This window comes from Sander lucioperca, chromosome 14, assembly GCF_008315115.2.
Source record: "Sander lucioperca isolate FBNREF2018 chromosome 14, SLUC_FBN_1.2, whole genome shotgun sequence".
Taxonomy (NCBI): Eukaryota; Metazoa; Chordata; class Actinopteri; order Perciformes; family Percidae; genus Sander; species Sander lucioperca.
In genome coordinates, this window is record NC_050186.1 from 26,739,482 (window position 1) to 26,762,925 (window position 23,444).

The 23,444-nt window shown below is 40.8% G+C and overlaps 1 protein-coding gene across 2 annotated transcripts in view; it reads left to right on the top strand.

Annotated features, from left to right (window-relative positions):
- The first annotated feature begins 239 nt into the window (after window positions 1-239).
- LOC116034795 (ephrin-A5b-like) overlaps window positions 240-23,444 on the top strand; it is a 104,184-nt gene continuing 80,979 nt past the window's right edge. Inside the window, exons 1-2 of one of the 2 annotated variants that reach the window (XM_035991171.1) lie at window positions 240-1,065; window positions 1,098-1,268. In XM_035991171.1, coding sequence (XP_035847064.1) covers window positions 1,141-1,268 — 128 coding nt within the window. In that variant the 5' untranslated portion in view covers window positions 240-1,065; window positions 1,098-1,140. Of the gene's footprint in view, window positions 1,269-23,444 lie in introns of both variants that reach the window. The other variant, XM_031277537.2, reaches the window with a different exon arrangement.

The window sequence follows — 23,444 nt, forward strand, 5'->3', positions numbered from 1 at the left end:
AAGCTGATCAATGCATTTGCATGATTCTTTGATTTAATTTCACCCCGAAGATTCAAGCAAACAGTCTCTAAAAATCCAAACCCCACAACTGCAAAAAAAAAAACAAAAACAAAAAAAAGGCGGACATTTCTTGCAGTGTGGCCCTGGCACAGAAGGAGAGGGAGAGAGGGAGAGAGAGAGAGAGAGAGAGAGAGAGAGAGAGAGAGAGGGGGGGGGGGGGGGAGGGGGAGTTGGTGGAAGCTAGGGGGTTTGTCCGGGAGAGAGCATGGCCGCAGGAGCCGGAGCGCTGCACACTTTTAGTTCGCTTCCTCCACAGTGATAACACCGCTTTCTCGTGCGCTCTCGGTGATGCTGCGGAGCCGCGCGCCAGGGAACATTTAACCCGGAGATTCCATAATTGTGTGTGTGTGTGTGTGTGTTTACGAGAAAGGGTTTAATTTACTGCGTGCGTTGTTGCTCGGCACAACAGAAGCGCTCGTGCTGCTGAGGGTTCAGCCGGAGCTGAAGCTTTAAGTCTTCTTTCTTCTTCTTTTTTTTTTTTTTTGGGGGGGAGCGCTTCTTGGTTCATTCCCAGCGAACAGGAGGAGAGACTCTGAAAGCTGGAGAGCTTGTGCTACGGCACAAGGACTGCGTTTCTGCTCTCTTTATCTTTGTATTGTGGGGAATTCATTCTCTGGTTTTTAGTAGATATTTTCCCACTGCGTATAGCTCCTCTCTGGGAAATCCAAGGCGAGTTGGAGAAAGTGTTCGCTGCGCGGCGCGGAGTTGAGCCGGAGGAAGATTGTTCAGGCAGAAATATTGTGGATTTCCAGCGACTATATTCACTACTTGAAATATCCTAGAACTGTTTTTTTTTTTGGAGGAGTGAGCGTTTTGGTGCAAAGTCGTTGACCTGACTGACAAACCGAGGACTGAGCAAGAAACGAAAGAGAGATATTTCTTAGTTCTTAAACACCGAGGAGGGAGCTTCTACATCTGTGCGGGAATAAAACGCTTCAAGTGGACATTTCACCAAACACTTCCAGCAGAATCCTTAAAAAGCCGAACCAGAGGAGAGAAAGAGAGAGAGAGATAGATAGCGAGAGAGACAGACAGACGGGCTGGAATCAACCTTGGCTTCCCCGGAGTTCCAGAGCCAATATGCCGCAGGTGGAAATGATCCTCCTCTTCCTCACACTCATCTTTGCGATGTGTGTGTACGGCCAGGACCCGGCTTCCAAGGTGGTGACGGACCGCTACGCCGTGTACTGGAACCGCACCAACCCAAAGTAAGTAACCCCGCTGAGTGAGCGCCGCTCTTCCGCAGGAACGCCCCGGCACACGGGCTCCCTCCGCCCGCTGGAGGCGGCGGACTTCACCCTTGTCGTTGCCCGGTTGTTGCTGCACTCTAACCGGCTTGCAGCAGTTTGATTGTTGAGTGACTGGATGTACAGTGTGTAGCTTACACTCTGAGCCCAGTTTAAGACATCACAAATTGCAAGCTTTAGTTAGTTTAGTTTAGAAGCTCAACAAAACGCCACTTTATATAGCCTATTCACAATTTAAAGACGATTCTGTTATTACGTCAATTTGCAACAAAGCGTATTATGATTTAACATTTGCGTTGAGCTATACCATTATGAACTCCTCTTCGACACACACACACACACACACACACACACACACACACACACACACACACACACACACACACACACACAAGGTTTAGTATTTGTTATGTTACCGCTTGACTACAACCTTTATTTGTTTTGTCTTCCCTGACGGATTGTTGTCACGCTTGCAGTTAATAATCCTCCATATCTGAACCACTGTTTGTGCAACACCGTAGCGGCATACATCATGACCTGACAGAGGGACAAGGCACTCTCACACAAGGCTGTCCGCTATTACGCACCATTACGCGCTATTACGCATTTATGTTCAGTGTTTTTGCTGCACGTTCAGCTCGGGAAATGAAATATATGAGGAGGGTTACAAGCGCCGGCACAGATGCATTCGGCTGAGCTGCGCCGTGGCGTTGAAATAACGCTGAGTCGCTTCCAGTCTGCTGTCATCGATTAGAATTGACAGAATTGCTTTTGTGCCAAATGGAGACTCATCCTGTGAGACTTTGTAGATATGTTTTTGTCTTTGGATATATATATATATATATATAGTGGAGTTAAGAGTTTCTGTGGCTTATTCTTCAGTGACACAGTGCTTTGCACAGAAAGTGCTCATTGAGTGTCTTTGTTGTGTTTGGTGACCTGCAGTGAAAAACTTTAGGTTGCTTCCTGGTTTAAATTACTACAAGTCCCCCCCCCACACACACAAAAAAAGTCTGTTCATATGAGCCCTGATCCTTCTAGTTTAAATACTAAAGTGACATTTCTCCTCCTAGACTCTCTCCTGAATGTGTCAGGACTCCTCCCTGGGTGACTCAGTGCCATGGCCTTGGCACTTAGTGATATAATGAGTGTGTGTCACTTTGTTTCAGTTGGACAGGAATTCTCTGCTCTGGTATTAGCTTGCTACAGTTTCGGCATGAGTCAAAATAAAAGAAAAGAACAAGAAATGATATCAACATTTGCTCAGGAGCGAGAAACTGGTCTGTTGGGCTGACAGGGTGTTAATTATTCGAATGCAAATGTTGTGGTGGTGACATCAAAGGCTGAGGGAGTTCCTGCTCCGCTAACAGATGGATATCTGAGTCTGATAACGGCTTTCTGTCCCACTCACAGGCTGCACGTTGTTCTGTTTTTGTGTCTTCAAAATCATACTACGATAGTGGTTTGTTCCCTACCCTCTAATACAACCCACAGGAGCGTTTCATAACCTAACGCCCCTAGAGGTGGCAGGAAATACAACCTTATATCCAAGGGCGTAACTTTGGGTTCCACATTGTGGGGGTTGAGCTCCCCAAGTATCCAGGGAGTTCCTGGGACATGTCCGCATGTATTGAGAAAAGAGACAAAGACATTGAAGAAATTGTTGAAAACAATCTCAGAAAAAAACGCTCCAAAAAGCTCCAAAAAGTTGTTCAACGTCAAAAGGCTACAAATATCAGAAAAAAGTGCCAAAAAAGGCAAGAAAAACTCCAAAAGAAGCAACAAAAAAACCACCGAAACATCACATTTTTGCCCCAAAAAAATACCCTTGAAAAAAGCAACAAAAATGTGGAAAAAAGCAACAATAATATTGGAAAAAGCCCAGAATGGATGCTTATATCTAAACCAGAGATAGTAACGGTCACAGTTTGGTTAGCTTTTGGCACAAAAAACAACTTAGTTATGTTTGAAAGATTGTGGTTTGGTTTCAAATTAGATGCTTCTTTACACGTAAAGTTGAAAGATCTCGCTTCTACCCCGGGCTCCTGGGTGAAAGTCTTGTGTTTGTTTGACCCATCCACCACCCCAACCTTCCATCCTAACGCGGAAATTTGGCGCTCTTACACTAGTTAGTGCCGTCACTACAAATGTAAATATGAGTCGTAATTGCTGCTTGTACAAAGCGACTTATGTGGGCGTTTTTTTTTCCCGGGGGAGGACAGTCTCTTTCAAACAGTTCCCAGTTCCCAAGTCTGGTTTCTTGGTTGCCATGCTCACCCATCCAAGGGTCCCCCCCATCCCCCCCTGGCCCACGCTGGGGCAGACAATAAGGGGGTACACAGGGGTATTTCAACTGCGGCCAAGGCACAGCATGGTGCTCGGCCTTGTGAGAGATCCACACATGCTGAGGTCACACACTTGGTAGTAACCAGGCGAGTTGCGGGTTAAGCAGCACAGAGGGGACCGTTGTCAGGGTCAAAACCGGGGCAGTACCGCCTGCCATGGGGCCCGGTGACGGCCCCGGCACGGCACCCCGCCTGGGCTTTGTCTCTGCAGAATGAAGGCTAAATAAATGAGTAACTCTAAATGACTGTCTCCTTTTCTCATTCATGACTTTAATCTAAACCTGACCCCGGCTGTATAATGTAAGAGAGGGCTGTGCTTAAAGCCTGGGGGCCCCCTGACCTGCAGCAGAACCTAACAGTATTCCATACAAGCTCGCAGGGCCCCGGGTTCCCTGCTGTTTAATGTAACCATACTCAGTATTGGAGCTCAGGGAAACCTGCTGTGGTACAGTCCCAACTTCCAGATGAGCTTTCTCACCCCCCTCTTCTGCCTTCTCTGCTGCATATTTGACCAAAGTGGGGAGAAATGGCATCCGGAGCAGCAGTCCATACTCAGCCATTCATGAAATCCCCTACAGGAGCTCTGGAATTGAAATGGGAAGTGAGTCGTGAAAAATGAAAATGCAATGTCATTTTCGTGTTTTTCTATTGTTTCAAAAGGGGGCTGAAAGGAACCTTTTTTGTTTTGTAATTCAGATAAACGTGCGTCCATGTTTGCTCTGCTTTCATCTTCCTGCCCTGATGCTTGTTGCTGATTAGGATCAGACTAGCAGGACTCGGGAGGAGGAGAGGAGGAGTACAGTACAGCCCTGAGGATGGCTCAGCTTCTCCTGGAGTTTGAAAAGCTTCCATAATGACAGAAAGTAGCTGTGCTTGTATAAGCTACCTAATGCAATTAAATCAAACTCCAGTATCAGGGAGCCTTGTTAGAGAGAAACTGCTGAGATACCACTGATGTAATGACCCTTAGTTGTTTTTCCGATGCCAGATCTCTCCAACAACCAACCAAAAGGGCCTTAGATAATTGTGCCATTTTGGTATTTATATCTCAAAATGTAATTCATTTAGTGTAGATGCTGGAGTGAAAGCTTTGGCATTGTTCGGTCTACTCAGAGTCAGTCCATTAGTCAAAGTGTGCAAATAGTTGCTATGCAGGTTTGGAAAGTCTGGGAATGCTTAATTTTTTAGATTTAGAAAACTTTCACAAATTTAACAAAAATCTGGTAAGAGTACATGGCTAAACACTGACGTGACTCCTTTTAGTTGTAGACTTAGAATGGTTTTAGATTCATTCACTTTCTAATAAGGCGTACTTTATAAAATAAATTGTAACAAATGGATTTATTCATGTTATTGAATCATTTATTTCAGAACATGTAGAACAAAACCAATTTATAAATAACTTATTGACATTTTACATTGACTTACATCTGAAGAATTGCACTGTCTGTTCAGAATAAATCAAAGAAAGGGATCCTTATGCATTTGGGGTTTTTTTCCCGTTGAACTGAACCGTGACTCCTAAACCACAGTATGAACCGAACCGTGACTCCTAAACCATGGTATGAACCAAACCGTGACTCCTAAACCATGGTATTAACTGAACCGTGACTTCTGCCTACCGTTACACCCTAATAGTTATTAAATCATTTATAAATAGATCAGAGGTTGTGGTGGAATTAGCTCTTTGCTAATGTCTGATCTATGAAGCATTAATAACTGATTTATTAACCATTATTAACCATACGTTACAACTTATAAACCCTTTATAAAGTATGCCTTATTAGAAAGCTGTAAATGTCAAAAAGCTGTAAATGAATGAATTTCAGTACAGACACAATCCTTATTAGATATATGCAGTATTAACAAATGATTTATTAACATGAATAAAGCCATTAGTTACAATTTAAGACTTTATAGTGTGTTTTATCAGATTTGATTATAGCAATCCAAACTGTCCAAATGTGTCCTTTTTGTGTCATCAATAAAGTGCTATTAACACCGGTATCAACCATTAATAAAGGCATTAGTTACAGCTTTATAAGAAAGTGGCACCGATACAGAAGCCTCCCAATGAAGACAATAAGTCACAACCCGTAAAATAAAAGCTGTAGCGTTCATGGTTGAAACGCTCGTGTAAGAAAAATGAGTCACAGATGTTCCTTGTCAGCTTTGCCTGTGTCGGCAACCAAATGATGGAATAAAGTGCATGAGTGGAGTATTTACTGCTGCTCTGACAAGGAGCTATTAGCGAATTCCCTGCTCACCAGCTATTTAGTTGCTTCATTAAAACCCACGCGGGTCCATATGGTCCGCGTGCAGGCGTTGCCGTGGCCCAAGGTGTTTATTTGTTGCTGATAGGCGGGATCAACAGAGAATCAGGGCCGAGTTCCGTCCCTAATCTCCCAAGCTGTTTGTGTCGCCGACGCCATGGAAACTGATACCCCTCGTCATCAAAGAACCTCATTGGGTGGGACTAAGGACCTGACAGCTGGGGAGAGGGGGATTCCAGCATTCAGAGAGAGCACTGTCACCCCAGGGGTTTCCTTTAATCCTTGATAATGCCCATCCAAAGCCTTCCCAAGCAGATGCAACATATTTCTCAATAAGACAATCAAAGAATCGTTTCAGTGGCCTGTTTGCATTTCTGTTATAAGTGTGATTATTGACTTACAGCAGTGGTTTCCTACCCTTTTTGGTCCGAGGTACCCCCACAGCCATGTCAGATGAACTCACGTACCCCTTCATCAATTCCCAAGTTATGTTCCAAATGGAGAATGTCCTCCCCCCAAAAAAGCGCTCCCATAGGTCGCTTGTTCAAGCAGCAATTACGACCTATATTTAGAGTAATGGCGCAGGCTAGTCATTTTGTCGGGAGCAAAGCAGGAAGTAAGGTGATGTACTATAAGAGCGCCAAATTTCCATTTAAGGAGGCAGGTTGGGTTGGTGGATGGGTCAAATAAAAGAACGACTTTCACTTCAGGGTTCAAGTCCTGTTTGAGAATCAAATTAAATGGCGACCCTAACGCCTAACTTCACGGAAGTGAAGTGATATCTTATATCTTTTTCTTAAACCCAACTAAGTAGATTTGGTGCGTAAACATAACCAAGTAATTTCTGTGCCTAAACAAAGGCAAACTGTGACCTGTTTGACAATGTTTGGCACGTTTAAAACTGGAACCTTTACGTTCAAAACCGCGACCGACATTCTCTGGTTTAGATATGATGGTGGTGTCCCGTATAAGAGGGTAGGAACAAACAACCCAAATCTTCGGATGGTTTGGAGGACTAATTGTCCAAATGTGTAACACTATTCGTTATATAAAAGTGGTTGTTTATTTTGTTATACAATTAAACTGTCAGTATTAAGGGTGGTTTGGTCAGCAGTTGACTAAAACTAGCATACTGGGCTACTACTACTTAAAACAAAGCTGAACATTGACCATCCATCCGTTTACTTTTAGTTTCATTTCAACCATTTATCCAGTACTTATAACTTATCATTTGAACTGTGTTTAGCAAATAGTTCTAGCTATTTATTTCTACCATTTAGTCATTACTTTTTGGTACCCGTTTTAAATTCTGTGATCGCTTGCTACCTAGTTTTCTCTTACATAACTGCAACATGCAGTGTTCTTACAGTTGACTTAATGTATATATTTTTTTAATCAAACCATAATTTCTAAATTTTCAAATTAGTAGCTAACCGACAATATTGCCCCGTGCCCCCCTTGGGTACAAGTACCCCTGGTTGGGAATCACTTAGACTTAGAAGACCTCTCTGATGATCCAAACTGTCTCTTTCCTCTCAGTTTCCAGACATAATTGATTGCTTCTGGTTGAGCCAATTCCTCAGAAATGGTACTTAAGGTCCTTGACTCGACGCTTGCACACATTTCTTGTCATAGCAGAACAACCTCCGCTATTTGCTTTTCTTACTCTGCTCTCTTTTTAATCTCCACTTAAAGAAACAATACTCCACTTTTCACTTGGTGGCCAGCTGATGTTGTGATAGTTTCCCAGTGGCATTGTGAGTTGCCCCAATCGCATTGTTCCCAGTGTTTACCCTCGCTTCCCCCCTCTCAGCCTTTTCCCTGGCTCCCTGCCGCTTGGTTCCGCTTGGATTAAAAAACAGGCACAAAAAGGCAAACCACGTCCAAATATTGACTGGACCTCAGGACCGCAGCCTTCTCCCAAGCGCCATTGTTCCGCTTGAACTCAGCGGCCCATGGACGGCTTTTAGCTGTGCAGAGAGACGGACTGAGAGCAGGGAGACGGGAGAGGATGGTTGTGGAGAGTGTGCATATGTTATCGGAGGTGGGGCAAGGGGGATTATAACAGGACAGGACAATACAGTCGCGGGGGTGAGAGAAACTTCCTCATAAGAGGCCAGAGGCTACGACAGAGGAAACAGTGTCCAGGCCGCGGAGTCCCAGGGTGGGGTCAGAACCAATGTTTCCACCCTGAGGAAGTGTCAATCTCTAAAGGCATCAAAGAGAGCATGGCTGAATGTGATTTCCTGCAGAGTAGGGTTCAGAAACTATCAATAAAGTGAGGATGAGAGGCTTCTTATCTGAGGTTTACTTTCCATTTTATTACAAAGTGCAGCAGCATTAAGCCTGCTCGCAGCACTTCAGTCTCTCAGTGCTTGAAATGAAAAGAGCGTCATATCGCCAGTGGTGGAATGGGAACTATAGTATAGTAGATTCACTCAAGCACTGTACTGTAAGTAAAAATTTGAGTCTTTTCTTTTCATGCCACTTTCTACTTCTACTCCACTACATTTCAGATGGACATGTTGTACTTTTTACTCCACTTCATTTATCCGACAGCTTTAGTTACTGGTTACAAACTAAGATTTTTGCACACAAAACACACGTAGTTTTTAAAATATGTTTTATTTTAAATTAAACTAACAGAGATTAACAGAGTATTTTTTTTACAGTGTGGCACTTTGTCATATCGTGCCAGTTTGCTACCACTCGGAGTACTTTAATCAGTCATGCCTTACGGAATGTACTTAATAAGACTGAGCTCCATAGACTCAGCTCTCCGCAGATTGTTGGGGGGGGGGGCAGTTGTCCTGTGGAGACACCCGACATTCCCCCATGCTCTCTACGACCCTGCCTGGAGAGAGAGGCCGCCCCCGCCCTCCCTTTTACGCTCTCACTAATAAGGCGAGGCCCTCAGGCCGACAAGGCCTGATTGACAGGAAGTAGTGATGAAAGGTTACTAATAAGCGTGGACGCTTTATTGGTTCACGGCAAATGTTCTATGTGCTTTGGCACAGCAAACGCACTGACGGTTACAGTCATTGTGTTGCAAGTTGGTGCATTTTCTTTTCGTTTGCTATTTTTTTCTTCTTCATCACAAGCAATTTCCATGTTGAAAAGGTTTTGAGCTCAAAAAAGTATTGGTTTCCTAACATAAGAGCAAACAAATCGTCAAAGTGCAGCACGATCACTTCATTCCGATTCCAGCAGAAGTCAAGTTGTTTCATGAATTTTTCTAGAATTTAGTGACCGTAATCATGAATGGAATGGAACTGAGACAAATTTGACTTGAATTTAGAAAATTTGACATAAAAGTGAACGAATCGACCAACGCAGGACCCTTTCATCAAGGTTCCCAACTTGTTTCAAGAATGTTCTAGAACTGAGTCTCTTTATCTTGGAAGAAGGCTGAAGTACTCACCGAGGTAAATCGTTGAACTGGAATCAAGAAAGATAAAAAAAATAAATAAAAAAAATCACACTTCAAATCTAGAAAATTCCATTTAGCAGAAGCGAAAAAGTCTGTCAGTGCAGCATGATAACTTAAATGTTTTCATTTCAAATCAACTACTTCAAGAATATTTTTAGAACTTTTTTGTTTGTTGTTATCTTGATAGAAAAAAATAGAAAGAATACGAGAGATCACAGCTTTAAATTCAATTTAAAAAAAATCACACTTTATTTTAGAAATCTTTACTTAAAATATGTAAAAGCAAATCTACCGGTGAAGCCGGATGACTTCTGTCCAACAGAAGTCCACTTGTTACAAGATTGTTCTAGAATTGATTGTCATTATCTTGAAAGAAGACAGAACAAGTCAAATTGCTGCACTGGAATCAAGAAAAAAACCAACTTGAATCTGACTGAATTCCACTCAAAAGTGAAAAAGAATTCAAACATTAGAATGTTTCTTGATCTAGAAAACCTGAAGAAAAGCTGTCAGCGGTATGATTATTCCAACCTGTTTTTCATATACAATAATAAACCTGTTTCAAGAATGGATCCAGAATTGATCCTGTTATTATCTTGAAAGAAGGGAAATTGTGACTTGAATGTGAAGAAAAAAAAAAAATCACCAAACCTATTAGACAGGTGGAAACAAATTTAGACAGGTGGAAACAGTTTAAGATAATCTTTCTAAATTAGCAGATTATTTGCACTTGTTGAAGAAAACTAAACTTGTATGACTTGATGAGATTGATAGTGTCCTGATCAGATACTGTGTGAGCTTGCCATCCTGAGTTTTATATGCATGACAGTCAATGGATTAGTTGGGGGGGGTGGGGGGGTGGAGCTCTCCAGGCCTAATCTCAGTCTCACTTCGCTGCACAGAGGTTCACTTTTCTGCCGTTTGAATCTTTTTGTGTTTGTGTGTGTGTGTGTGTGTGTATGCTGTTTAAATGTGAGTGGTGAAATGGCATCCCCCGTGTCTTTGTAGGCACCGGTGAGGGTATTAGCAAAGAGGCTCTAAGGGGCTTAAGAGGTCAGCCCTCCCTTTGTGTGGAGACACAAAACACTTCCTGTGGGACCCTTCACCCCTCTGTGTTCTCCCCTCAGAAAGCCAGGCCCTGCCTGACCATTCACATTAATCAGCCTTAGCTCCTAATGACTGCAGTAAAGCTTCGGAAAACGGCCTCTAAAAAAGCTCCTAAAGAGCCACTAAGCTGCTAACAGACAGGGCAAGGCTGCTGCTGGTTTGTAGGGCAGCACACAGTATCACAAAGAGTGCAGGGCGGCTGCTTGGCCAATGCTACAGCCCCTCTGTAGACTCCTCAAACACCCAAAAATAGTGAAACAGGAGTTTTTTTGTTAGGAAACTAGAAAAATAAAAAACAGTGAAAGTTTGACAGAGAACGCTACAGCTGCACTGAAAAAAATTGACCAATAAATCTCTTTGTATTATCGGCTGTAGAAGTCTTTGTTTCAATCATTTTCTACATTTTGTCTTGATTCTAGTGTGACAATTGGCCTTACTTGATGTTTTTTCTTCCAGAAATGTCTTTAAACAAGTTGCTTTGTATGAGTGACAGGCTGGAATAATGTCAACACAAAGTCTTAGATTATTTTGACTTGGTTTTAAGCATTTTCTACATTTTGGCTTCATTCTAGTGCAACTGTTGGCCTTATCCTATGTTTTTTCTTACTAGAAAAAGTCTTAAAACAAGTTTATTTGTATTGGAAACAGGCTGGAATAATGTTACACTCACTGGTTTATCTTTCCACCAGACTTTAAGGAGTCATAATAGACAACATGACTTGATAATAGGGAGATTTTTCGCAGTGGAGCTGTTAAAAGGTGCATTTTCTACTCCATTCTAAAAGTAGAATCAATATAAAGGATGAGTGGATTTAACTAGACAGCTGCAACTAACGGCTGTTTTATTGTCGAATTCTGTTGATTATTTTCTGGATTAATGGTTTAGTTGTTGTGGTCTAGAAAATGTCAGAAAATTATGAAAAATGTCGACCAGTGTTTCCCAAAGCCCAAGATGAAATGCCCTTAAATGTCTTGTTTTGTCCACAGCTCAAATAGATCCAGTTTACTGTCACAGAGGAGCGAAGAAACTAGAAAATATTCACATTTAAGAAGCCGGAATCAAAGATTTTGGACTTTTTTTTTTTCATAAGAAAGGACCCAAATCCATTAATGAATTATCATCGGGCATTGGGAACTAGCAATAGCTATACATGCTGCGATGCTGTGCATTGGAGATGTGTTGCACAAATGTTTATGTCTAAGCATCTCTCCCTATTCAAATAAACATGAAATGAAGAAAAAATGAAAAAAGTGGCCGATTAATTTAATACGACAACTTATCGAATAATCTTTGCAGCTCTAGATTCAACAGCACCCAGTGAAAGAAGTCGGCAGTGTTTTCTTTTGCATGTTTGGATTATTGTATGTAGGTGAATACCTCTCTTTGTTGGATTATTCAGCTTCACTTTGGACTCCAAACTGTTAAAAGTCTGTGGTTTTTGACTCGTTAGCTGTGATGTCAGTACGGGGAAGGCTTCGCTGTCTCTTCTGCTTCAAGACAAATGGAGGCAATAGGAACATTGGCACGTCTGTAGATTGAAATCATATATGATTACAGCTGAAATGTCAATTGGCTCAGAGTGTGATGATTTTTGACAGCGGGGGCCAAACCTCGGAGTAAATGTTTCTGGAAGTGTATTTGGGTCACCGCGGCCTCTGGAGGGATGCCTGAAACTAAAGAGTATGTTTTCCTCTTCATCAGGGCCATATTTCCTGATTTTAAATGGCTGCTGACTCTTGCTTAGCTCTTTGTGTATCTTGGAAGAAATTAAGACAAAGCTGCCGTGTGAGTGCATTGCTCTTCCTGTCGATGTTTGTGTGTGAATCGTGTGAGATTCACAGTGCCGGCAAGTACGATATAGGCTAGTTTGTCTTTCGGCCACGCAGGCAAACCCAAAACATCTCTGATGAGGCAAAAATATGTTTTTGTGGGAGACGGCGCTGCGGTGTAATTGCTTACGTTTCTCCGGTTCAAATGTCTCCTGGAATCATTTGGGGTAAGAGGGTTTTATCTGATGCAGCGGTGGAAGAGGTATTCAGATCCTTCACTTAAAAGTACTTAATACCACACTGTAAAAATACTGTGTTACAAATAGGTACAGACCGATTATCGGCCCTGGCCGATTATTGGGGCCGTTCTTTTTTTTTTTTTGCCAGTTTGCAGATTGTATCTGCGTTTTATGTGCCTGATAACCGATAAAGTTAATGAATTCAAAAGTGGTCTACTTTGGCTCGGCTCCAGCTCTGTGTCTGTCCCTCTGCTTCGGCTCCACTCACCACTGAGTCTGACTTAATGTCCCGCCCACAACGCTATCTGATTCTCTGTTACTGGATATTATGTTGAAAGTTTTTAATGTATTAAATAATTGCTTAAAGCATTTAAACTAAGTTTTGTGTTGGATTTTTGTAACATCCCAAAAACTTGATTTTGACTTAAAGATTTTCATCTTCGCTGTAAATGCATATCGGTTCCAAATATCGGTTATCGGTTCCATTAATAATCGGTATCGGTATCGGCTTTGAAAAACCAGTATCGGTCGATTCCCCAGTTACAAGTAAAAGTCCTGCATTGAAAATGTTACTTAAGTAAAAGTACGTAAGTATCATCAGGAACATGTACTTAAAGTATAAAAAGTAAAAGTACTCAATGCAGAAAAATCCTCACATTTTATAAACTGGAAACGATCCAAACAGTTGTGTGTTTAATGTTCTGATAATTTCAGCTGGACTTGTAGGCCGTTATATCATTGGGTAGTTTAATTTATGATAAAACATATTTTATAAACTACATGTGTTTTGTGTAAAGTAACTAGTAACTTAAAGCTGTCAGGTGAATGTAGTGGAGTAAAAAGTACAATATTTCTCTCTGAAATGTAGCGGAGTAGAAGTAGAAAGTGCCATGAAAAGAAAAGTCTCAAGTAAAGTACGAGTACCTCAACATTTGTACTCAAGTACAGTACTTGAGTAAACGTACTTAGTGACATTCCACCACTGATCTGTTGATGGTTTGGAGCTGAACCGCAACAGAGGAGAAAGTTTCAGCTTGTTTTCTCCGTTTTTCAGCCACCCGCGGTGCAGACTAAGGAAAGGGGGGGAAATTGTCATGATTGTGTCTGCGTGTGAAGAACAGTTGTTGCATGAACTTGCCGTGACTTTGCGGGACCCTTTCGTGTGGCTCTCCGGTCCGTTGGGACTCAAAGTGTTTCCTCCTGTTGGATTTCAGCACACTTGGTGCTCTGGGAATCCATGAAATATTCAAAAAGCTGTTGTGTGATCACACGATATAGAGCCTGGACAAACCTTGACACGCAACCTGGAGAAATCCAGGTCAGGACCGCCACCACTTTAATACAGGGGTCGACGTTATGTCGGGCTTTTATTTTATGTTTCCTTTTTATTTTTATAACTAATCTTTTCCTGGCCTGGCGTTGCCTTGATGATGAATGACTGCGATTAAATAGTTTTTTTTTGTTGTTGGTATTTTATCATCGCACAACTTGAGTTGCAGGGTCATTAATTGAAATCTCAGACTGCCAACATGTGTAGCTACACTTTCCATGAGGACGTGGCTGACTTCTCCTCCTCTTCGCCTTCCTCTTTTCAATGTGCTGCTGCTGCTGCTGCGTTGGTGCGGGGAGCACAAGGCAGCCATTTTCCAAAATTCGGCTCCATTTTGTTTCAAGGAATAAAAAAAAGTAGGTTACGAATCCTGGGATGTCACTTGAGCATTCCCTGATCCGACGCTCAACTACTGCAAAGAAAAAAAATCCCCACCTTATACAGACAGACATACATGACTCCATAGGAAGTCATTTATGCCTGTTAACGAGTTATTAAAGTCGGATCTTCCTAAAAACTGGAAAATATCCATGTGAAGTTCAAATATTTTTTGAATCTTGATTCTAGTGCAGTGTCATGCTTTTTTTCCCTTTTCTTGTCTAGTTTTAAGTCAACTCCAAATTTCATTTACATAGCCCACTATCACAAATCACAAATTTGCCTGAAATATGACAGACATTCATTTCCAGAAAATATTGTTCCTTGGAAGTTCTTGTTATTGGTTTCTATTGGAATTGTAAAACGTATTCTTTCTGTGCAGACAGACAGCTTCCCCTGTGTGAAGAAAATGTCTTTGTTTTTTCAGGAAAAATGATTTTTGTTTTGCGGGATGGAAATTATCGTCTGAACTTTGTGGCCTTTTTTTCATCTATTGACATTGTATGAGCAGATGGATAAAGGCTGAACTTGAGTGTGAGAAGTGAGAAGCAGCACTGCCACAAACAAGCTAAAATATTGGGGACTTTCTACAGGTATTTGCTAGTTTGAAACAAAACTAATCAAGCAGTGAGGAAGACAAAATGACTTGATTTTCCTGAAACTGCTATATGAAATCCGGCCACGACAAAACATCATCTCATCTTAAATGGAGCTGCAAAGACGAATTGATTAGTTGTCAACTGATAAATCAATTGCCAAACTACTTTGATGATCGATTTATCAGTTTGAGTCGTAAAACAAGTAAAGATTCTGTGATTCCAGCTTCCTCAATGTGAATATTTTCTAGTTTCTTCTCTCCTCTGTGAATATCTTTGAGTTGTGGACAAAACAAGACATTTGAGGACGTCATCTTGGCCTTTGGGAAACACTGATCGTCACCATTTTCTGACATTTTACAGACCAAACGACTAATCGATTAATCGAGAAAATAATTGACAGATTAATCGACAATGCAAATAATCGGGATGAATAAAGTATCCATCCATCTATCCATCCATCCATCGATCCAGTTGCAGCCCTAATCTTCAAACTAGTCAAAAAGACTAGACTTGTGCAGGTTGTTGAAGCTACATTGGCTTTTTAATTCACCTCAGTTCAGAAGTTGCTGTGTTGCTCTTTGGTCTTAGCTCGGATGTCGGTTTGATGCTTGAAAGATGTTTGAGATAACGAGTGCGACGGCAGACAGCCGTTTGTGGTGAACAAATCCATAAAAAAAACAATTACCCCAGAACAAGTTTAATAACTCAAATTGGGTGCCAAGGTTATTGATCTTGGGCACCCGGGGAAGCCAAGTTAGTAGAGCACATGGCAGAGGGTTTATTCCTCGACGCAGAGGCCCACGGTTCGAATCCGACCTGCGGCAATGTCCTGCACGTCTTCCCCCCCTCCCCCCTTTCATATCTAAGCTGTCCCAGTGATTAAAGGCAGAAAATGCCCCAAAAATTCATCTTTCAAAAAAGATAACGATTATCGATTCTGAAATAGGAGTTGATCATCCTTAAATAATGTTTCATGGCTTAGCCTACTGAGCTCTGATTGACCTACTAACACATTGATGGCGGTCCATGCTGTGATGTGTTAGTTTGTGCGTGGCGTCCTATAGGAGCTGGCACCTTGGCTCCAGCGTATCACTGCAGCACGGCGGGAACACGCTGCACGGGCAGACGCTGCCAGCGCTATAGCGCTGATGATCCTCTTTTATGTCTTGGCTCCAATCGGGGGGAGGGGGGGGGCAGAGTTATTCTAGTGCATAATTGATGGAGGAGTTAGAATAGCAGAAGTAATGCGATGAGAGGGTGCAGCCGAGCGGAGCGAGGGATCGCGTGCGTGGGGCTGCAAACATTGCAGGGGACGAGAGGAGGGCATCTGGCGGAGAACAGGTCCCAGCGATGACAAGACACAGAATATGTCAGCGCTCCTTCAGCCAATCGCAGCGCTCCTCTTCCCCGCCCAATCAGATGTGTCTCCTTGGAGTGGAGTACTACGTTCCCATGAACCGGGCAAGAGACTTCTAGGAGCTCTCATCGGCTTCTGTTCCTTTATGATTTGTGGGTTTTTATTTTTTCATTTTAATTTTTTTTTAACTTCACTTTTATTCCAGTAAGCACTTACAGGTTATGGCAAGGGCCGCACACTGTGAGGAAAAATATGCGATTTGGCGATAATGATATAACTTGTGACAAATAAGTGTACTCAGTTCTGGATTTCTGCTTCTTGCAGTATTCTGCTAAAATACGACAAATTGTTTGTGGAATAAAAAAAAAGAAAGAAAGCAAATCCTGTCCAACATTTTATTGAACAAACTGAATGTTGAATTAACAATAAAAGACTAAACTAAAAAAGGAATGGCAGTTGCATTTTAATGTGCAGTTTTCGACTGATATGTCCTTTTCAAATAACACAAATAAAATTGCAAAAAGTCGCAAAATGTCACAGCCTTATGCGATGTGTTTATTGCGGCAGTTGATGCAATTGATCTCGATGACGATAAAAAAAAACAAGATATTGTGCAGCCCTAGTGTTAAAAAATAACTTAACAGGACTATGAGATTGTCTTTGTTTGTTTTTTAGCCTAGTTTTGCTTTACAAGACAAAAACCAGGTTATTTCTACAGGTTTAGGTTACAAAAGATATTCCCCCTATACGTAAATAAAGCTAACAGTAAGAGAGACTGAGAGAATGACAGTTAGATTTTAAAGTGCAGTTTTCTGCTGATATTTTCTTTCAACCAACACAAAAAATCTCGAAATGTCTTTCGCGATGTCGATATCGTGATAGCGGTAAAAAAAACAACGATATATTGTGCAGCCCCTAGTCATGAAGAATGAAATACTGTTCTCAGTACTATGAAATTATACTCCCCAGCCCTGAGATCTTACATTTCAGACGTTTGTTTCAGATGTTTCAGAGGCCAGATATGATTTGTGGTTTTAAATCTGATTGGGATGTATTATTGAGATAATCACATTTTACTGGAGATTCCTTTAAACTGGAAAGGAATGTTGTAAATTACCTCGGGGGGGTGCTTTTTTTGGGCCTCAGAAGGCTTTCTTTCTTTGTTTTTTCTTTCTTTGTCCCTGTACTATCAGCGACGACAGGGTGGATATCGCACCTAGACGAGCACCTACAAAAGAGAAACTAATGGCCCAACGAGCTTGTTTTGTCTGATTCACAAAAGGCGACCCATCCCCGTCCCGCTTCAAAGAGACTGGAACAAATCCCAAAAACACAGGAGATGGGTTTCAGCCGGCAACCAACCTCGCCCAGAGTTTCACTCTGATTCAATGTCATGAATAAAGTAAAAAAAAAAAAAAGAATGCCTGAAATTAATAATGTCAGGGGAAAAAAATTATTAGGGTTAGAAAAGGGTTAGGGTTTAGGGTTAGGGGTTAGGGTTATACAAAATATGGAATCACTGCAAACAATAGATATATGAGTGATTTTGTCTAAGAATAGGAAGATAAGTCAAAAGAGTGAAAAGAAAATTAAAAACAAACAAATGTCATTGATTAGTACTTCATAAAGTGAGAAAATCCTCACTTTACTCTGGCACTGAATTGATCACGTCATAGTAATATGAAGTTGTTATGACTTACAAACACAAAGAGCACTGCAAAACACAAAAGCTACTTCCAAACAGCCAGTGGTGGTGAAATGATGGCACTTGTTTTTAGCAGAAGCACTTTATTTTTGGATTTTCTATAAAACGAAAAAGTCAGTATTGTGGAATAACACAGAATTAACACTAAGATAAAACCCTAATTTCAGCTGGAACCATTTTTAACCTCATTAGCAGATTAGCATTTTTTTTTTAATGAAATATGCTTCTGGAATTAAGTGAATTGGAAAAATGGGAGTTTTTTTGCACAGTAATCAGCACACCTCCAATTACATTTGGTCTCCTATTATTATTATTATTATTATTATTATTATTATTACTACACAGAGCTAATGATTCCTACATACAGTGTTTGTTGTGTATCCATTAGTTTTATATTCTGTCCTAATATTCAAAATGTGCATTCGACCCAGCTAATGGGGAATTTATTGTAATTTCACGGGCAGTGAGCGTGTTCTTTTAATTACCCAGAGTTCAGTGTGCTACTGTCTGAAACCCAGAACTGTCCAGCGGACCACTTAGAGGCCACTGGACCGCCACGGTGCCTATATTAAGATCATAAAACTCGGCTCATGAAGGAGTTTTATTTGTTTCCTGAGTTGGCCGGCTGCTCAGGTTTCCATCAGAAGTCTTTATAGCTCCGTGCTCATATTTCTGTCTCTGATGGAGCTGACTAGTCACTTTTTAGTGGACTTTTGTGCGTGGTCACCAAAAGTTCACAAATTATTTATTTTTTGTATTTTTGTTAATGGAGTTTTTCGGCTTTGTTTTTTTAACTGCAACTTTGGAATCTCTGTGATACTGTCTGTGGTGTGATTTTATGGCAGCTGTTAGAATAATATCTACATGACAGGGAGAACACATTCAGATGCAAGATGTTGTCTTTTTTTTTATTCATAGCTAAATATTTAAATGTTAAGGATGCCTTTTTATTAGTATTATCAGATTATCTTTGCCTGCATCTACACAGCTATTATGATTATTCATATGTCATGGCTTACACATTATTTCTCACGATAGCCTATGTATTCATAGCTACATACTAAATATAATTAATAAATATAAATAAATAAATAAAATAAATATAATATAAATAAATCTTGAACGTAGAATTTGTTTAAAACAAAATTTTTATTTTGGCATAAACATAATTATAGATCGTACTGTTCTTTGAAATGAAAATACATCAAAATCATACAATTTACTTTCACAACGTGTATAGTTTGTATCTGCATAGATGCATTTGCCCAAATATGTCATATTGTACGTCTCCAGTGTGTAATGTGACATCACAGTTCAACCTAAAGTAATTGAATTCTTACATACTGTGTTAAAACTGACAGAAGGTATTAATTCAACCACATTTTTGCATGTAATAAACGATAAATTTACTTAAAAATAAAAAAATAAATTAAAAAAATCAAGATAAATGTATTGATTACATTCGTTTTCATTTGATTTGGGATTTTTTGCATGGTTGTAGCTATAGTTCTGGAAATTCATGCGATATTTAGTCCTATGAGTGGTGTTAAACAACTTTGGGGGGAAAAAAGGCACTAATTGAAAAGCGAGCTGGTTGGTTTGCGTGGTTGCGTTGATGCAGCCATGTGTCGCTGGCGCTGAGTTCTACGTCTGTCACTTCCCCTCAGTTTGACTGGTCTGAGCGTGTGTGGTTACGGACTGCAATAAAAAGGGGGGGGGGGAGAATTGATCGAAGGAGAAGAAGAAACAAATGGGCCTGAAGTGTGTATGTTGAAATCCCGTGACTGCTCATCTGGGTCACAAGGTTCTTCCAGAAGAAGAAGAAGAAGAAGAAGAAGTGGTGGCGGTGGTGGTGAGGTCTAGACACGCGATACACGGGGGGGTTAGAGAAACACGTCACACACATTTACCATCCACCAAGCCACTCCTGTATGGAGGCAGGCCCCTTCGAAAAATTTGCCCAGCAACCCAGCAGTGGAGTGTTTGACACACTTTTTTATTTTATTTTTCTTTTTTTCTTTTTATTTTTCACATTATTTTCTGAGTATTTCAAAAAACAGTGAAGACTCTGTGTCGAGATGATTACAATATTTTAAATACATATTCCCTGTGTTGAATTAAGAGTTTGAGGAGCAACTGTGTGGAGGCTGAAGCCCCAGCTGAGTTTTTTTATTTTATTTTACATTTGGTGATATCAAGTCTCTGACATTGGGAGCCTAAAATGTTCCAAAATTAGGTTACACATCCTCCACACTACAGTGGAAATGGATAAATCTGCAAAATGTGTTCCAGCCCCCCCCCCCCTCCCAAAAAAAAGAAGAAGAAGAAAAAAAGAATACCAGGGGTGTGTCCTCTCACAAAGTCACCAATCAGGATTAACCCGTAAGCCTGCGGCAGCCAATGAGCTGTGGAGGCAGGCAACTGTGCTTTCATTGGCCCGTCGGTCGAGCCACGGATAACCAAAACTGTGCCAGATACACCAGGGTAGAAATAACCCAAAATTCCTTGCTGCCTGAAGGGAGCGACGCTCTTCTTAATGCAGCATGCTGAACTCGTGCTGCAGCAGCCTGCTGCTTTCTGGGGGATGCAGACTCAAATGCCAACAACTATCTGAGATAATCACTATCTGTATAGTGTCTATTCGTCATGGCAAGGACGGACACACACACACACACACACACACACACACAGTGTTTCACTATCTTTGTGGGGACCCGTCATTGACATAATGCATTCCCTAGCCCCTTACCCTAACCTTAACCATCACAACTAAATGCCTAACCTTAACCCTTACCCTCACCCTAACCATAACCTAATTCTATCCCTAATCCTAAAACCAAGTCTTAACCCTCAACCAGCCCTTTAAAGTTGTGGGGTCCAGCATTTTGGCCCCACAAAGCTGTCCGGACCCCACAAGTATACTGTATTCCCAGTTTTGGGACCCCACGAATATAGTTAAACAAGAACACACACACACACACACACACACACACACACACACACACACACACACACACACACACACACAGTTGTGTCCGCCACAGTATAAATGTTACTGAAGGTTACAGGGAGCTGAGTTTGCTTTCTTTCTTCCTTGCTTCCTCATTATCTTTTTCTCTCTCTGTCTTTTCCTTTCAGCTCCCAGCTTTTTTGTCCCCCAACAATTACCTCAAACTTGTGACAATTCAAATCACTCCGAGTTAAAAATCTGTAAAGATTGAGCACTACATGTTCTGTACAGTTTCCTTATTAAAGAAATGACTAATATATACAACTATGTAAAAATAAAAAACAACTGGCTGTTAACTATACAATTTCAGATTTGGTTTTAGCGTATATAAACCCCCCCAAAATTGGTATTCGTGTACATGCTCAAATTTGTTGTACACACCACAGCACAATATCTCAAATTCTATTATTGTGTCCCCCCTCCTGAACCCTTTTTTTATTTATTTTAATACCAATGTTTTTATACCGTCTTTAGAGTTTGCTGTCCAAAAGCCAAAATGTCATGATACTCATAAATTGCCCAAATGTGGTTTAGTGATACCAAATTGTTCGTTATTTGGCATCATCTTAAAACTAAAAGCATCAGACTTTGTAAATGCAGTGCAAAAAACCCCAAATCTGTTATATACGACGCATTTGTTACACGGCCATTATTAAAAACGTGATTGCTATAGTTCATGCAAATCACCTATATTTGCTAGAGTGTCTTAAAATGGTGTAATTTAAGATAATCACAAAATTTGTTACAGTACCAGAATCCCGACATTTAGAGAAGCAGCCTCAACATTTGTAAGAATTACAAAATGTGCATACAGGGCCCAAATACATGTCTTATCATGGTCATAGTGCATGTTTATATCCCCAAAATTTGCTGTACTGTCCCAAAAATGTGTAATTTGTGAGAACTGTGAAATTAGTTTTCACAGGATCCCCAAATTTGGTTCAGTAAATCTAACATGTATTTGTTATGATCCCAAAATGTGTTATAGGGCTGTAAAATGTATCCTAAAATATACTATGGTGCAAACAGATACTAAAATCCAGTGTAGTGGCCCTACAATTTGTTATGTGTGATAATCCCAACATTTTTTTACAGTGTCAGAATATATTTGCAAAACTTGTATGTAGGGCACTCAGAAGTAGAGCTTAGATCGGGCCCAAAAAATCAAGCCCGACCCTACCCGAGCCCGTGCACGTTGCGTCCGAGCCCGGCCCGGCCCGACACATTAACTGTAATTATGAGCCCGAGCCCGATTTAAACCCGACATTTTTTTAATAAGTAGGCCGTTATAACTGACGTTCTCAACTACAATTCCGAGCTGGAGAGGCATAGCTTTCTCCCCACCGAATAAGGCTAATAAATTAATGATTAAAAAAACACAAATGCTTGATCAAGGGCCGAGGGTCGGGTCGGGCCGGGCTTGGGCTCGGGCAGAGAATCTAAACTTTACTCAGAAGCTTCTTGTCATGATTGAAAAAATATGTTTTAGTGTACACAAATACTACAGATTTGGTGTAGTGTCCTAAAAAATGTATATGTGATAGTCACCAAATTTGTCATAGCACCACAAAATCCACTTAAAATATATATATCGTCGCTGTCGGGCAGAAACCTATCGAAATATTTTGTCGTTTTAATTCTCTTTCATAGATGAATGTTATTGGTCACAATTTACGTCCGTCTGTGGCTTTTTACAAATATTGAAACGATTTTAAGGTGAATAGCTCAGTACATAGTTTTCAAATTAGCCATTTTTTCATTTCCTGAAAAAACTACATTTTTGGACATTGGTTTTCACTATACAACGGCAACAGTATATATATATAATTTTCATAAAATAAATGCGTTATGGCAACGCAGACTCCCACTCATTGTTTTCAACCAATATGTATTTGTTAGTTCCCAAAATGTTTTGTATAAAACCAAATTTGTATAGCCCCAGAAATCCGGACATGCAGGAGAGCATACTCAAAATTTGCTGTAGCACCCCCAAATTACAAAATGTCTGCCAAGCTAGTGCACTAATCACCATAAGCTCCATCAAGACATACACCTTTCAGATTATTATCTTTAGATATTTTATTAATGACAAACAACTAAGAAACGCTCCAAGTTTTCTGCACACTGCCCCTGTTGCCATGAGCTGCGTATTGATTCGGCTCGGCTAATCCCGGGGTCCAGATGTTTTTCATCCAGCTGCTGACTCCTACCGCTAAGCTATCACATATGATGAGGGCGATTAAAGCTTCTCAGACTTCACAGTTTTGTTCTACTCCATCAAAAAAATCCACCTCAGCTGACTCCTTCACTCTCTGCCAGGTTTGAGCGGAAGTCACTTCCTCCATTCCTCCGTGTGTGCAACATACAACAAGCTGGCGTTCGGCCTCCAGACAACACTAATGCTTCAAGTAGGGCTGCAACTAACGGTTATTTTCGTTGTCCATAATCTGCCGATTATTTTCTCGTTTCATCGATTAATCGTTTGGTCTATCAAATGTCAGAAAATAGTCAAAAAATGTCTATCCCACTTTCCTCAAAAGTCCAAAAGTGGTGTTTTTAAATGTTTAGTTTTTTTATCCAAAACCCAAAGATAT